At 39.7% G+C, this 15,166-nt stretch overlaps 1 protein-coding gene across 3 annotated transcripts; it reads left to right on the plus strand.

Annotated features, from left to right (window-relative positions):
• The first annotated feature begins 1,091 nt into the window (after nt 1–1,091).
• On the plus strand, nt 1,092–12,566 carry dis3l2 (DIS3 like 3'-5' exoribonuclease 2). 3 transcript variants are annotated; one of them, XM_085438625.1, is made up of 21 exons: nt 1,092–1,211; nt 1,751–2,489; nt 2,578–2,708; nt 2,924–2,977; nt 3,082–3,183; nt 3,576–3,738; nt 4,427–4,491; nt 4,886–5,115; nt 5,198–5,371; nt 5,506–5,585; nt 6,515–6,627; nt 6,745–6,852; nt 6,937–7,170; nt 7,358–7,437; nt 7,621–7,804; nt 7,902–7,988; nt 8,100–8,247; nt 8,586–8,716; nt 10,107–10,211; nt 10,499–10,603; nt 10,802–12,566. In XM_085438625.1, the coding sequence occupies exons 2-21, from the start codon at nt 1,757–1,759 to the stop codon at nt 10,901–10,903; spliced, it is 3,129 nt and encodes a 1,042-aa protein (XP_085294751.1). In that variant the 5' UTR covers nt 1,092–1,211; nt 1,751–1,756; the 3' UTR covers nt 10,904–12,566. The 3 variants fall into 3 exon arrangements, with proteins under 3 accessions (XP_085294751.1, XP_085294748.1, XP_085294749.1); XM_085438622.1 differs by lacking the exon at nt 1,092–1,211 and adding an exon at nt 1,300–1,379; XM_085438623.1 differs by lacking the exon at nt 1,092–1,211 and adding an exon at nt 1,438–1,484.
• Nucleotides 12,567–15,166: the final 2,600 nt, after the last annotated feature.

The raw sequence follows: 15,166 nt of genomic DNA on the forward strand, positions 1-15,166 counted from the left end.
TGTATTTTCATGTAAAGTACCAGATATGTAATCATATATGTGTTAGTGTGTGTGTGTAAAGAAAGAGGATGAGGAGCAGGTGAGCAATAAGTAAGACTTAAGGAGCTGGACAGCCCCAGGAACAAAGGTTGCCCTCCTACAGCGTGAGTAGTGAAGACAGCACCCATAAGGGAGCCACTTAAATACAGGCCACAGGGTACATGAGGGGTCTGCCATATAATCTGCTGCTCACACTGACTGGAGAGTCCAGTGGTTTTAGAGCAGGCCTTGACAGTGTTCTACAACTGATGCATGTAATAAAGACTGATGGGAGTGCAACCAACACATAAAGGAGAACCTTCTAATGCTCTCTATGAAGGAGGAGCAGAATATAGCGAGGGTGATTTGTTAAAAATAATTGAGCTTTCCCAGGAGATTCAGCCACTGCTGACTGCTTTGCTGTTGAATTTCAGTTATTTACCAAAGGCTGAGCCCTAATACTCGTACTCATCTACCAGCAGGTTCCCTCGTGAATCTAAATGACCACCTCAGCCAGTTCCCCCTATGTGTTAGAAAAGGTCCAGACCATCTGCCCGGTCTTTTTCACATTCAGCTCCAGGCCTGACTTACTCCACCAATCCAAAAGACAAATTAAAAAATAAAACTGGGCCTAAAGTTACAAGTTTTTATTTTTGGACTGTACCTTTGACTCATGGGGATTACTTCTACATATGCTGAGCTTATTACTTAGCACAAAAATGGGACATTTTGTACACACCTTTTCCTCAGTATCATTCCATTTGCAGCAGACTCTTATAACTAAGTCTCAGTACTTGGCAGCCATTTTATTGAACTTGTCTGTTGCCTGTCTGAATTAGCATTCATTTCAGGGGACATAAACTGAGGTGCCTACATACAATCATTGATCACTGCTTTAAAATGAACTAATAAACAAATAATGTAACAGTTTACCTACTCTGCCCAAAAACAACGCTTTAAAAAAGCTTTCCCCTGAAGGTTATATTGCTACCACAATTTTTTTCTTTTTTCTTTCTTTTTTTTGCTGTTGTAAATTCCCCCGTAGACTCGCTAACAATGACCCAAATAGCAAAATTTCCCACAGCCCTCAAAGGCAGCGTGAGAATAACCTTTGATAACGAGCGCGGACGTGAACGTATCAATTAGCCTTTTGCTTTGGGAGACGTTACATTGATTTCGTCGTGGTGAAAGAGGTAATGTTTAAGATTTCCAGTTTGACACTCTTTATGTCCATGTCCCACTCGTTTGTCGTGATAACTGTCGCGGTCGGTCCCACTAAAAAGCGCTTAAACCGACACCTGCCGTTGGAAGTCGCGAGCTAGCTGATGCTAACCAGGCGGCGTCAACAACTGTTAGCTAGCGTGAGTCAACTGTTATGGGCTTGTTTAGGTTTGCTTAGGGCAGAGATTATCAACACGTAAATACCGAAGACAGTGGCAGAATACAGATGTTTCTAGCTTATTATGGTTAACTAACATTATTTTTTTAATTTCCAGCCGTGTCTCTGTTTGTAACACTGTTTATAGCGTATTAATATTAACGATAAAGTAACTGTATAAAGTTAATTCATTATATATGGACTCCAAAACAACTACCGAGTTGGGGAGTCTGTCGTTGTATAACAACCTCCTCTTTTAGTCACACTTTGAATTATACCGATGGTTGTTCTCTAATAAAAGCTGCGTTGTGAGCGTGTGTGTTGGCTTCAGTGTGTACTTTTCTTTATTTACAGGGACTGATGGATTCCCCTCGGAAGGCTAAGAAGGCTAACGTGAATCGAGAGCCAAAGCACAGCCAGAATCAGTCAAGCAGGCCTCCTCAGAAAGATGCCTATGCCAGGCTTCTTAGTCAGCACCGCAGCAGCAAGTTCAGTTTGTATCTAGAACAATATGCAAAGGATTCGTCCTCTCAGAGAGAAGACAACGGGCCAAGCCCACAGCTCAAAGCCCAAAGTGACAGGGTCAGCATACCAGCACGACAAAGGGACCAAGTGTTTAATGATTTCTCTGACTCAAGTGACTTCTCCCCTTCCTCTGTGAAAAGTAAAGGAGGAGAGAGTTCATTGTCTTTGTACATGGAGAAACTAAACACTCGCAATGTTCAGCAAGACTGCGAGAGGAGGCAAGGTGTGTTTGATGGGCAGCGGAGGGGGCAGAGAAGAGATACCGCCACAAGCCACGACGGAGACGTTGAGTCTGGGGAGGAGCTGGGTTCTTTAAAACCAAATGATGCAAAGAAACACCAGAAGCAACAGCGAAAAAACAAGGATTCGAACAGAGATGTCGTCTCAAAAGAGGCCGATCAGCCTGGTGGACGTCTTCAGTCTCCTAAGAAGTCAAAGAAAAAAAATCTGCCAAAGCACCCAGAAGATGAGAAGATTAGAGAAGGAACATCAAAGTGTGGAGTTGATGTTCAGATGTTAAGTCCCAAGCCTCCTCATGGTCGTGATAAAAACATAAAGCAGCCCAGAGGTGAGTTGTGGCTTACCATTGTAGGGATTGTACTTTATGATCATTTAAATTAATAGTGGCTTTAATTACAGAACTGTTTGTTTTTCAGCTTCAAATGCCAATTCTCCTGCTGACAAGGGTAAGAACAAAGGAGGCAGAGGATCAAAGAAGCAAGTGTTTGATGCTTACATGACCTCTGAGGAGGTTTCCCATGGTCTTAAAAGAGGAGAACTTATTCAGGTATAAGCATGAGTTGGAAGTTAATTTCTTTCAGTATTGATGATCTTACTCGGTAATAGTCAAGTGATACAGACAGAAGTTTCATCATTTTATTTTCAATTTTATAAATGCATTTTGATCAGGTTCCTAAATCAAACGCTCAGTGCAGAAATGACATTGTTGAAGCAGTGGTTATCTGAAAAAAATGGTTTGGTTACTTTTTTCTTTGTCTTTAGGGTCAGCTCAGAATAAACCCCAAGAAGTACAATGAAGCTTTCATTCCGTCTCCTGTAAGTTGGCGTGGCCTCCCATCAAACAGAATGAATTTGACACATCATGTTTTGCTGCCTCAGTGACCTTGTTTAATTCAAAATATTTCTTTTTCTGTTCACAGGATGATACACGGGATATATTCTTAGATGGAATTGTTGCTCGCAACCGAGCACTGAATGGAGACATAGTAGTTGTGCAAGTACTGCCTCGGGAGCAGTGGAAGGTAAACGAATAATATTTCTGGTGACGTATATGTGCAGAATTCAAGTTTTTTTTTTTCTTATGAAACACTCAGATTTTAGGAGGTACATAAAAACTTTTGTTGATGCTTTTCAGCGAAAGTTTTTTGGTGCCAGACATAATTGAGAGAGAAGCATCTTTGAACAAAATGAAGTCAAGTATTGAATTGTTGTTCTACTGGTGTGGGCGGGGTCTGACTATGTACTGTCTTTATACGTTATATGTTTGCATTAACTCAGTTTTTTGTTTTATACACACTTGTACTAAGTTTTAATATTTTTTTATTTTGCATGTTTTTATTTATGGGTTGGGGGGGTTTTGGGGGGCGGGTTTGTCTGTTTGTTTGAGGGTTTTTTTTTGTTTGTTTTTTGGAAGGTTGTGAGGTCAGATACTGACTGTGAGGGTGCCAGCGAGTCAGACACACCCACTGTGCAAACAGCTGCAAAGAAGACAAAGAGCACTCCCAGTTCTGCTGTTAGTGTGGAAGAGCAGTGCAGCGACCGGGATGAACAAAACAACAAATATCAGAATATATCAGGTAGTATAAATACACTGGTCACTGCAAATAATTATAATTAATAGCTGCTGTATCACACATTGCACTTATTCTGTTGTAAAGCAATTCAACTGTACACGTCATAAGTTCCACCTTATTTATACCAGGTTCGACTCAATTTGAGCTTCATTACATAGAAGATGGATAAACTGAGGTTATAAAGAGATGGACACGGTCACCAACAATACTCATGTAGGCTGAGGCAATTAAAACATGCTCGGGTTTCACTACAGTCTCCAAAAAAGCGCCGAAAAAATGCTCCCCCTGCCGTTACACCACCACCACCACCAGTAGCCTGAAGTGAGGGAAGGATGGAGCCATGCTTTCATGTTGACATAATTGCTAACATATCAGTAGATTTCCAGCAGCTTGTTGCATTCATGAACCAACCCTTCTCATTTGTCTGTATTTGCATTCATGCATGGAGTGGTTGCACATAACTTCTACAACACACCAACGCTTACCCTACATGACATTAGTAAGATTATTTATTACTTCAAAGGCAGGATCAAATGGAGCGTAGCATTCAAAAAGCAGAAAAACGAGACCTCGACGTGAAACCCAAGTTAGACCATTATTTATTGGTCTAAATTGAGTTTGTGTATAACAACAAAAGTCTGTAAAGTACAACTAATACCTGTTAATATTTCTCTTGATGTGATGGAATTAGGAGAACGTCTGGGAGAACCATCAACACCACGTTCCAATGGGGAGATACTCCAAAAGACAGCTAAAGTGAGTTTCCATCACATCTGTTGCATTGAATTTTTAAACTAACAATTTCTCTTCCTTTTCACAAACAAAACATTTAAAAGGGGAAAAAAATCATCTTAATGCAGTGTTTTTTTTTTTTTTTTTTGTTTTTTTTTTTTTCCTCCTGCTTGAGATAAAGCAATTACAGGGCTCTACAGGACTACGTTGTATGAGTTACAAGTTTCCACCAGAATTGTATCATTTGCCTAACTCGTGTAAATCTTTTCTAAAGCTACTCCAATCCTATGCTAAGTTACTGCAGTAACAATATTCTAAATGGGCCATAAGTTCTAGTTTTCCTTTAGCAGTGATTTGTCACTTCTCAAGTAAAGGACCGCTTTCAAAGCGATCGCTTCCCTTGCAATCTTTCTACTAGGTGGTTTACATTGTTGAAAAGAAACACTCAAGAGCTGCCACTGGCTTCCTGAAGCACTTGCCAGACAAGCCCTTTGCCTTGTTCTCCCCTGTGGACCACCGGGTGCCACGGATTAATGTTCCCCTTGCTGATTGCCCTGAAGATTTTAGTTCCCGTCCGGGTGACTACAAGAACACCTTGTTCATCTGTCGGATCACAGACTGGGCAGCAGACAGCAATTTTGCAGAGGGGTAAGTGCTATAGTCGAATAACCCGGGGAACTGTTAACTCTGGTTTGAGAACTCTGCTGACACACTAAATCTTTTCCTACAGTCGACTAGCCAAGTCACTGGGACAGGCTGGAGAAATTGAGCCGGAGACGGAAGGCATCTTGATAGAGTATGAGGTTGATTTTTCTGAGTTCTCAGACGAGGTGTTGGACTGTCTTCCCAAGAATCTGCCCTGGACCATCCCACCTGAAGAGATGAGAAAGAGAAGAGACCTGAGGTAAGACTTTGAAGCCCAAATACATTTGTCGTTTTTCTTTTTTCTTTTTTTCTTTCTGTATTTTATGCATCTGCATCTGTTTTTCTGTCAGCCTTTTGCTGATTATTTCATAATTCAATGTTTGTGATGTTTAGGAATGAGTGCATCTTCACAATTGACCCAGCAACTGCCAGAGATCTGGATGATGCCCTGTCCTGTAAACAGCTGCCAGATGGTAAATTGCTAATGCTCAGTGAGAGTGATGATGTCTGACAGGGGTGGATATAGCTCAGAAGGTAGAGCAGGTCATCTACTAATTGGAAGGTTGGTGGCTGCTCCAGTCTGCATGCCAAATATCTTTGGGCAAGATACTAAAACAGTTGCTCTGTGATGCATTCATTGGAGTATGAATGTTAAATAGAAAGCACTTTCATAGGAAAACCATAGAAAAAAGTGCTTGTGTGAATGAGGCAAGTTGTATAAATCGCTTTGAGTCCTCTAAGTAGAAAAGCGCTAAATAAGAAAAAAAAACGATGGTCAGTGATTATCATTGGTCATAAGTATCCTATTCTATCCATAACCTGTACATAAAAGATGGATGTAGCTTCTGCCTCTGAAAAGGGAAGCCAATCCAGAAATGCCTTAAACCTGCATTCTTGCTAATGGCCACTAGGCGGCGGTTCCTTTGCTTCCAACCAGATTATTTTTATTTTTTTTAAATAAATAATTAAAAAAATAACTTTAATAGAAACTATTATTTTAGTAAATATGGTCCCCATTTAAATAAAGAAGGTGGATAAAGCAAGGTTTTATGGTGGGCCAAACTTCTGACTGAAGTTTGTCACTGGTATACAATGGGACTGTGTATTTCTGTGACCTTCCTTCTCACCTCCAACCAATTACAGCAGATGACTTACACACCCTGAGCCTGGTACTTTAGGAGGTCTTCTCCTGTTAGAAGGGAGTTTTTCCAACTGTCAAGTGCTTGCTCATTGGAAATCTCTTTGATATTGTAAGATCTTTATTTTTACAGTATAGTACAACTTGACATAGGTGTTCTTTTGTGAACAAGCATTGTAATAATACATTGAATTGAAACCGTACAATAACTACGTGCACCTTCTATTATACAGTCTGTTGTCCTAATTTTTCTGTCTGTGGCAGGCAACTTTGAGGTGGGAGTTCACATTGCTGATGTGAGTTATTTTGTGGAGGAAGGAAACTCTTTGGATGTCATTGCCAGCCAGAGAGCAACTAGTGTCTACCTGGTTCAGAAGGTACGTACTCCCCGAGGCTTTTTTCCCCGTGTCATTAATTCTCAGTTGTCAGGGGTTCATTTAAACTGTAACTTTTTTAAGTTCTCAGCCCTCAGTGTCTGTCTCGTCACTCTCCAGGTGATCCCCATGTTGCCTCGGTTGCTGTGTGAGGAGTTGTGCAGCTTGAACCCTCTCGTCGACCGACTCACTTTCTCCGTTATTTGGACACTCACACCCGAGGGAAAGGTATATAAACTGATATAAATGCATCTGATGTTGTGTTGTTTTTTTTCCATTGGCCCATCTGTTTGTTTCCGCCTTACTTGTCAGATTTTGAATGAGTGGTTTGGCCGCTCAATCATCCGCTCTTGTGTGAAGCTGAGTTACGACCATGCTCAGAGCATGATCGAGGCCCCTGAGAAGATGTTCTCTGCTGAGGAGCTGCCACCCGTGGACCCCATGCACCCTATTGATGAGGTCCACCAAGCAGTGCTCAACCTTCACACTATTGCCAAGAACCTCAGAGCTCAACGTTTCTTAGGAGGAGCGCTCAGACTCGATCAGGTTAGTGTTGGTTTGTTCTTTGGATTATGAGAGGAAATACTGTTGTCCTTACTGTTACGCTTAGTGGATGTTTGGAAAATATGTTTGTGTATATACAATGTTTTATTCTGGGCCAAAGGAACTGGCTTCAATCTTAAATTACTGCAGTTTCTTGTACTGAAGTGTATTTTATGTTTAATGGTTTCAGCTGAAGCTTTCTTTCACTCTGGACAAAGAGACAATGATGCCTCAAGGTTGTTATATTTACCAATACAGAGACAGTAACAAGTGAGTAAAAAGGACTTTTCTTTTTAATCAGTGCCTGAATAATCTGTCAGTAAATTTAATGACAGATGGGTTTTGTTGGGGTTTTGTTTTTTTGTCTCTGTGCTGTTTTAAAATCTCAGTCCTATCACAGTCTTTTCTCCTCCTTTGACTGTTAATCTCTCATTAATAAAACCTGTTCTCCAGGTTGGTGGAGGAGTTCATGCTGCTTGCTAACATTGCCACAGCCAACCACATTTACCGCAAATTCCCCGAGTTGGCCTTGCTCAGGCGCCACCCTCCACCCAAAGCCAAGATGATGGATGAGCTGCAAGAGTTGTGTGACCAGCTGGGAATCAAAATCGACCTGTCTTCTGCCGGATTATTACACGTCAGTACTCATAATGCATTGGTATCCAATTGCATTCAGGGTTTGAAGTTCGGTTGGAGTAAATTGAAAACCTTCTTTCTTCTTGTTTAACATGCAGAAGAGTCTCAATACTGCTTTTGGTGATGACGAGTACACAAGTGCCAGAAAAGAAGTCCTCACCCACATGTGCTCCAGACCAATGCAAGTTAGTACTCATAGTTAGTACTAGTATGATTTAGAGCAGTAAAAAAAAAAAACCCTGTTTGTATTAGTTTTGTAGTGTTTATCTTTAACCTGGTTCATTTGTCTATCTCAGATGGCGTTGTACTTTTGTACAGGAGTCGTGAAGGAGGAGCAGAATTTTAAGCACTACGCCCTCAACGTTCCTCTCTACACACACTTCACATCACCCATCAGGCGCTATGCTGACATCATCGTGCACCGGCTGCTGGCTTCTTCACTAAGTCTGTCTCTTTTCCACAAAAGGCTCTTTCAGACAAATGACAGAATTTCTATTGTGTGACATTTCTGGTTGACAGTGAGGAGAAAGGCACAAAAGAGCCTCAAACATCGCTCTCAGTCAATGTATTGTTTGTTCTTTCCTTTTGGTTTTTTTACTAAATAAGTAAAATGTATTTATAAAGCACATTTAAACACCTTTCATTGATTAAAGTGCTGTAACAAAGCATGTATATCTCTATACACACGAGCATGTAATTGCACTGAGCGAGAAAATCAGTGTCACTTAAATTTGTGTCCATTAATTCTGATACTCATGTCTCCGCTGAATATTTGTATACAGAATGTGGGCCTCGAATCAGCCTGTCAACAGCGGAGGTAGAGAAACAAGCGTCACACTGTAACGACAAGAAGGCTTTGTCCAAGAAAGTCCAGGAGCTCAGCTCAGAGCTCTTCTTTGGAGTCTTTGTGAAGGTGAGTAACCAGATCACAACTCTATTGGTGTTTTTTCCAACTCTAATAAACACAGTATCAAGATTATAGGCGTAAACATCAGTTATGAAAAAAGAAATTCACAAAAGTGTTCAACAGTATACAACGGTCCCTCGCTATAATGGGGTTCACCTTTCGCGGCCTCGCTGTTTTTCAGATTTTTTTTTTTTTTGGTGTGCAATTTTGCATGCTTGCTATGCTATCAGCTTGTCAAATTTACATAAATCTTCGATCGCTAGCAGTGTGACTCTGAAGTGCTGTACTGTATGTTTGTAAGTTTTCTCCCCGACAAACACAACAATGTAGATAAAATGTTATGCACCGTCAAAGGCAGAGGAAGATGCTAACCATCGCACAAAAAGTTGAACTTCTGGATATGCTAAAGGAAGGTAGAAATTACTGTATTTTTTTTAAGATTATAAGACGCATTAAGTGAAATAAAACAGTCAGATAAGTCAAACTTTACTCAACTCATTCTTCTTGCTTCCTCCACTTCGGTACCATTGATTCATTAATGTTGAATTCTCTCGCAGCTGCTCTATTCCCATGTTCTGGACCTGAAAACAGGGTTTGATCTTTGGTTTCATTCTATAATACTGGACTTATTTTTATACGAAGGTTTGAACTACGAGAGTGTTTTAAAAAAGAAACGTGTGAAAATGTTTATGCCTGTCTAAGAAAAGTGTGTAAAGTGTGTCGTGGGGGGTTTTACAGCCTTAAAACATCTCTAATAACTGTAAAAACTAAAGCTGGCTACTTCGCAGATTTCACCTATCGCAGGTTATTTTTAGAACGCAACTCCCTCGATAAACGAGGGACCACAGCAAAATGAAATGATAAAGGGGCTTGCTTGGCTCAGGAAGTAGAGCTGGGTTGGTGGTTTGGTTCCTTGGACAAGATGCTGAATTCTGAGTTGTTCCCAGTGTGTTTATTGGAAAGTGAAGGTGTGTGAATATTGGCAAGCACTCAGAATAGAAAACAAGTGCTTGTATAAATGAGGCATGATGTATGAAGGCTAGAAACCAGCCCATTCACCATTACTGCTCAAATTCAAAAGGTCAAAGATAAGAACATCACAACACAGGAGCAGATTTAGAGCAGAGTTCATTACATATCTTTATATATCTGTCCTGGTGGAGGCAAGAAGTGTTGTAGATTTTTAACATCTTAACAGGAAAAAAAAGTAGTAAACCATAACCCAAACCAGTGTTTATTTCCAAATGTTTGGGGTTTTTTTTTTTTTTTTTTTTTTATATTACCTGTCTTCAGCTAGATTCCTAAAATGTGAAACGAGTTGAGACTTATTTTCTTAAGGCTAGTTTCTTAGGCTAAAGATTCTTTGTATTTGCATCCACCACACATGTTTTTGCAGGAGTCTGGCCCACTGGACTCTGAGGCCATGGTGATGGGGGTGCTGGATCAGTCCTTTGATGTGCTGGTGCTCCGATATGGAGTTCAGAAACGCATCTATTGCAAGGTCAGCTCCAACAATGGGTTTTACAATGTGATTTTGTTTTTTGTTTTTCATCAAAGATACCAATTTATTCCCAAGTCTTAATTTTTTACTTTTTAGTAATTAAGAGATTATGCTTTTGACTGTATATAACTTTCAGTTCTTTGCAGTTCTTACCATGCCTTTGCTCAACACTCATATCTCACTCGGGAGAAAGAAATGAGACTGTCGTATGAGAGACAGAGCAAAACAGAACTGTCACTTTATTACTTTATTAGAAACAGCTGAGAACTGTTTGTTTCCAACTTTAGTCTATCACTGGCTTGGACGCATTCCGCCATCGTAAGGTGGGGAAGAAATCCGAGCTGACACTGCTGTGGACTGCAGAGTCCCCGGAGGATCCGCCTGTAGAGCAGGTGAGAGCCACAAACATGAGCCTGTGACTTTGTGTACTCAGGAGAATAAATGCCAAAGCACTGTTAAGCACCCCACATTTATTTGTTTTTGTAGACTAGTAGAGTAGTGTAACAAATTTTGGTTTGCATGATTACAAAATGTCTTTGAAGCCAGTTGACGGAGTGGAATGAATAAATCAGAATTTCTTGTCTGTTCAGGTCATTTCCGTCTTCACTTTAGTGGAGGTGCAGCTCAAGTCGGATGATGCGCCTCTGAAATACAGCGCAGTGCTCAAGAGACCCGAAGACAGCGCATCATAAACGTACAAACACTTGAATGGAAGTCAGGAACATTTTCTTCTGTTGGTTGCTAGGAATAACATTTTATAGAGTGTAACGTGGAAGCAATAATTCAGTCAGATCTGAGTCCGATTTTAATTTCAATCTTCTCCAGTTGTGTTTTTTTTTTTTTTGTTTTTTCCCCCCCATACTTTTGCAAACTTAATGCAAATACCTTGAATGTATGCATGTGGTCTATGTTATAGGATGTAATATTTTTAACCTGTTGTCATACGGGACTTTGCTTACAGCTGTCCTGTGGCTCCGTTCCTTTGTGGAATCAATGGAAGAAGTTCAAAATCTATGGTAGACATACTACGTGGCTTTAAATCTGAATTAATTCAATATTATTTTTTGCAATTTAAGATTCCAAATTGAGCTCTGACTCAGGTCTGACGCTGAAAGAATCAAGGCAGCAGTGAGTTCTATTTTGCTGTTGATGGTTTGGTGTGACTATAACTGCTATACACATTCTAATATGAGAAATCTGATTTTTAACCATTTTTATTTGAATGTTGATGAGCGGCTTCCTGATGTTTGAGAAGAAACGATGGTTTGTGTTTTGCTAGGCATTATATTTGCCACACCAGTGACTTGTGACCTGCTCTGGTTGTTTTAACTTGTTGCCACAGTGAAGCTTCACAGGTCAAATGCAGCTGTGATAGCAAGGTGTGACACCTTGATTAATTCATATTATCAGAACATGTACACTAATATTCACATGTAACAACAAAAAAAAGAAAAGCTGAGAAGTTTTCTTTGGATTCTTCTGATGTTGTGTAATGTCTCAGTCATTAAGTAAAGCTCACAGGACTTTTCTTTGCTCTACTTTGTGAAATAGGAGCAAACGTATTGCTCCAATCCAAAGAAAGTTCTTGTTGTTTTTGGACTGGAGCGATATGATTAGACTAAGCTTTTCTTTAGTCAGGCCAAAGCTTACCAACTCTTTGTTTTTACTGCAAAACACAGGGATGACCCACGTGTGAATTGCTGCTAAAGATGTTGACTGCCTCGAGGTCTTAATGAATTATATGTTTGCTCATGTGTGGTTGTGTTTTTATGCTGACATTTGATTTGGTCAGCACAAATGATTAATGTACCTCATTGATATTTAAGAATGTCAGCCTTCCTTTTATCCGCTCAATTTAATTTGATCGAACTGGGACTGAACTCTGGAGCAACTACACATTTTTAAATGGAGTGTGGCCCCACTTTTTCTTTGACTCAGTCCTTGTGCCTCAATTTAGTTCTCACACCTGATTTTGATTGAACTGTGTGATTAGCTGCTGTATCTGCACACTTTCTCGTCTGTCAAATCCATTTTTTTATTTTTTTTTTGACAGATCTAACAGCTGTCTTTTTAAATAGAAGTGTTTAGTTTTACATGTACAGACAGTACTTTAATTTTAAATCCATGGGTACAAAGCCAGTACAAGCCACTGTGTTGAAGAAGTAAGATGTCTGACAAAGTTTCTTGTCACATTTAAATGAGGCAAACATTAAAATCCAGTTTATTTGGGTCTCTGGTTATATTGTCACATGTAACGTCTGGTCAGTATTCACTGTGCAGTCATGATATGCTCTGTACTTCCTCCAGTGCAATATATTTGATTGTGTTTAGGAAAATACAGACATGAAATCTAAACTGTGTTTTGTTGTCTGTAAATTACTTTTATCATGCCTGCTTTTTTTATTTTATTTAAATTAATGGTTGTAACTAAGGAAAGGAACTTCTAGTCAGACATTAATCAGCTGCTATTTTAGGGTCCATTAATATATCACCATTAGCACACAGGCACTGCCTGCTTCTGTTTAGTTTATACAGCAAACGACACAGATTTTTATTTTTTATTTTTTTTAAATTGCCAAGGAGTGTCTTAATTTGTGATAAACGTACTGCAACAGCTCAAAGATAAGACTTTGTCCACTGTAGTTCACCACCATGCAACAATTGATTACCCTGCCTTCATAAACTACTGATAGTGTATAGCCCACACCCTTTCCTTGGGTTGAATATGGCCTTTATGAAACTGAGGGGGGTTGTGGGCTTTTTTGTTTGTTTGTTTTAACGTTTAAATGTGTTCCATGAGGTAAAATAGACAACATGCTCGTGGTAAGTGTAACATTTGTTCAAATTTGCATATTTCCCTGAAACACTGGAAAGAAAATGAAAGCTTGACTATCGGAGTGAGTTTCCGAGAGAAAAATCCTGTATTAGTGATGATAATTAGAGTAATAATAAATAAAAAATATAAAAACACTAAATGTGACAAAGGGTGACAGTGGGACAGTGCGGGATCTGTGAATAACTTGAAGGGGATCTAGGCAGGTATGGCAGGATGACATCTATATGATTTACTTTTATTTTACTCAGAAGAAACTTGGCTTGAAGGAAGGGGGCAGAGACCAAACATGAGAGAGAGAATGACCTGAGAGGGCCCAATAAAAAGTCAAGGATTATTTTGAATTATAGATCATGCAAAGCCGCTTTAGTGGAATCCGCTTCTATGTAAATATAGTCTGAAATCTTTATGATCGTTCCACGTTAACCTTTGTGTCCTGTTTGGATCACATTTGAGTTGTTTTGACACACAAGGTTTCCTCACTACTGCTTGGAAAGTGCTAGTAGTTTGTAGACTAGCTGGTAATGTTGATAATAAATGTGGGCTTTCTATCATTTAACAATGAAGACAGCGGCTAATGAGAGGGTTATACATGGGTGTCTATTAAATCCCAACACTTTTTCCTTTTAATAGAATTTATTTTAAATCCTTTCTTGTATGTTTTTATGTTTTAAACGGGGCATGAAATTGTGTGAAAATGGATGTTATTCACAGAAAAATGAGTGTTATAAATCCTAGAAAATCCACCCTGTATTCTCTCTGAAACTTAAATTAATCATCCATTCATTTATGTCAGACTATTTATACATTCTAAGAAATCTGTAGGTCAGATTTACGGGTCAGCACTGAGGGAGTGTCTGTGAAGGAGTTCTTGGCCAATACTGTGAAAGCATGAAGTATGAACAGTATGTAAAGGTTAAACACCTTCCTAACTCGTCACCACGAGGACAGAAAGAAAAACAAATATCAGGCTTAAATAGGTCTGAAAAATCTATTTCTCTTGATATTGTTGCTGGGCTCTTTTTCACACATGCACACTGCCATCTTTGACCTACAGCACCTCTACCTTTTGCCCCATAGCCTCAGGACCATAATGTCATTGCAGTAAATGCAAATAGTCTGCAAACAAAGTCAAAGTCACCACAAACCAGTGCAAATACCGAACCACAGCAGCAATAAAAACCTAGACTCAAGGCATTTTATAGTTAAAAACCCCACCTTTATTTTATATGTATGAGGAACAGATTTTCATTTAAAATGAAACCTTCCTGATATGATCGTCTCAGTGCGTCAGTTCCATCGTGTCATTAGGAAAATAGTCAAAGATCAGGCTGATAACTAGAGACCAGAAGTTCACCTTTCTTTCTGACGTCATAAGCAGCCAGGTTTGAAGACAATTAAGCCACACCCCATTAAATTACATAAGCATTGCTGCACTGCCCATCTGTGGGAGGTTACCCAGAGCCATGCAGCACTGTCGTGATGAAGCTTTTACAAGGCTTTCCATTCTTAACTGTGACTGGTTAGCAGGGAATTCCTTATCAGAGCTGAACGGGCTGACGCCTGTGAGCAATCAGCCAAGTATACTGTCATGACTTTAAACCCATGAAACTTTAATAGCGATTTCCTGATGATTTAAGGAACAACTTCTGACTGTCAGGAAAGATTAGCCTCTTGAAGACCCAGCACAGCCACAATGGTGGACTCCCCACACCCTGTTGCGTACAATAGGGCTTAATTGATAACAAGAATGCTGATAATAACACTGTTGTGGCAGAAATCTGATCCCTCTCTAGTCTAATCTCATATTTACATTTTTATTGCAGCAGCAGGGAGATGCTCAGCTGTGTCTCCTACAATTTACACAGGCAGGGTCCAAAGTCTCAATAAACATCCATCCAATATGATCCTGGTAAATCCACCACCAAGGACATTTATGTAAAATCTCCTTTAATAAATGTATTATCTTCTTATTTAACTTCTTATTTAAACAACATGACCTGCATGACCACGCTGATGCACGATTTGTTGATTTCAGCAGGTTGTGCATTTTAAGATTTGGTCCTGTACAGTAGTAGTAGTGGATGTAACCTGATATAAGCTTCAGTAGGAATACTGCAAG

Source organism: Copadichromis virginalis, linkage group LG18 (assembly GCF_057382275.1).
Source record: "Copadichromis virginalis isolate Kocher_CV1m ecotype Utaka linkage group LG18, C_Virginalis_male_GT1.1, whole genome shotgun sequence".
Taxonomy (NCBI): domain Eukaryota; kingdom Metazoa; phylum Chordata; class Actinopteri; order Cichliformes; family Cichlidae; genus Copadichromis; species Copadichromis virginalis.

What these genes read in the sequence shown, in the direction of transcription:
- dis3l2 (XM_085438622.1), top strand. Translation starts at nt 1,344, where the DNA reads ATGCTAACCAGGCGGCGTCAACAACTGTTAGCTAGC. An exon ending in TGTGCTCCAGACCAATGCAA is followed by an intron (nt 7,989 to 8,099) that starts GTTAGTACTCAT and finishes TGTCTATCTCAG; the next exon opens with ATGGCGTTGTACTTTTGTAC. An exon ending in TCTTTGGAGTCTTTGTGAAG is followed by an intron (nt 8,717 to 10,106) that starts GTGAGTAACCAG and finishes ATGTTTTTGCAG; the next exon opens with GAGTCTGGCCCACTGGACTC.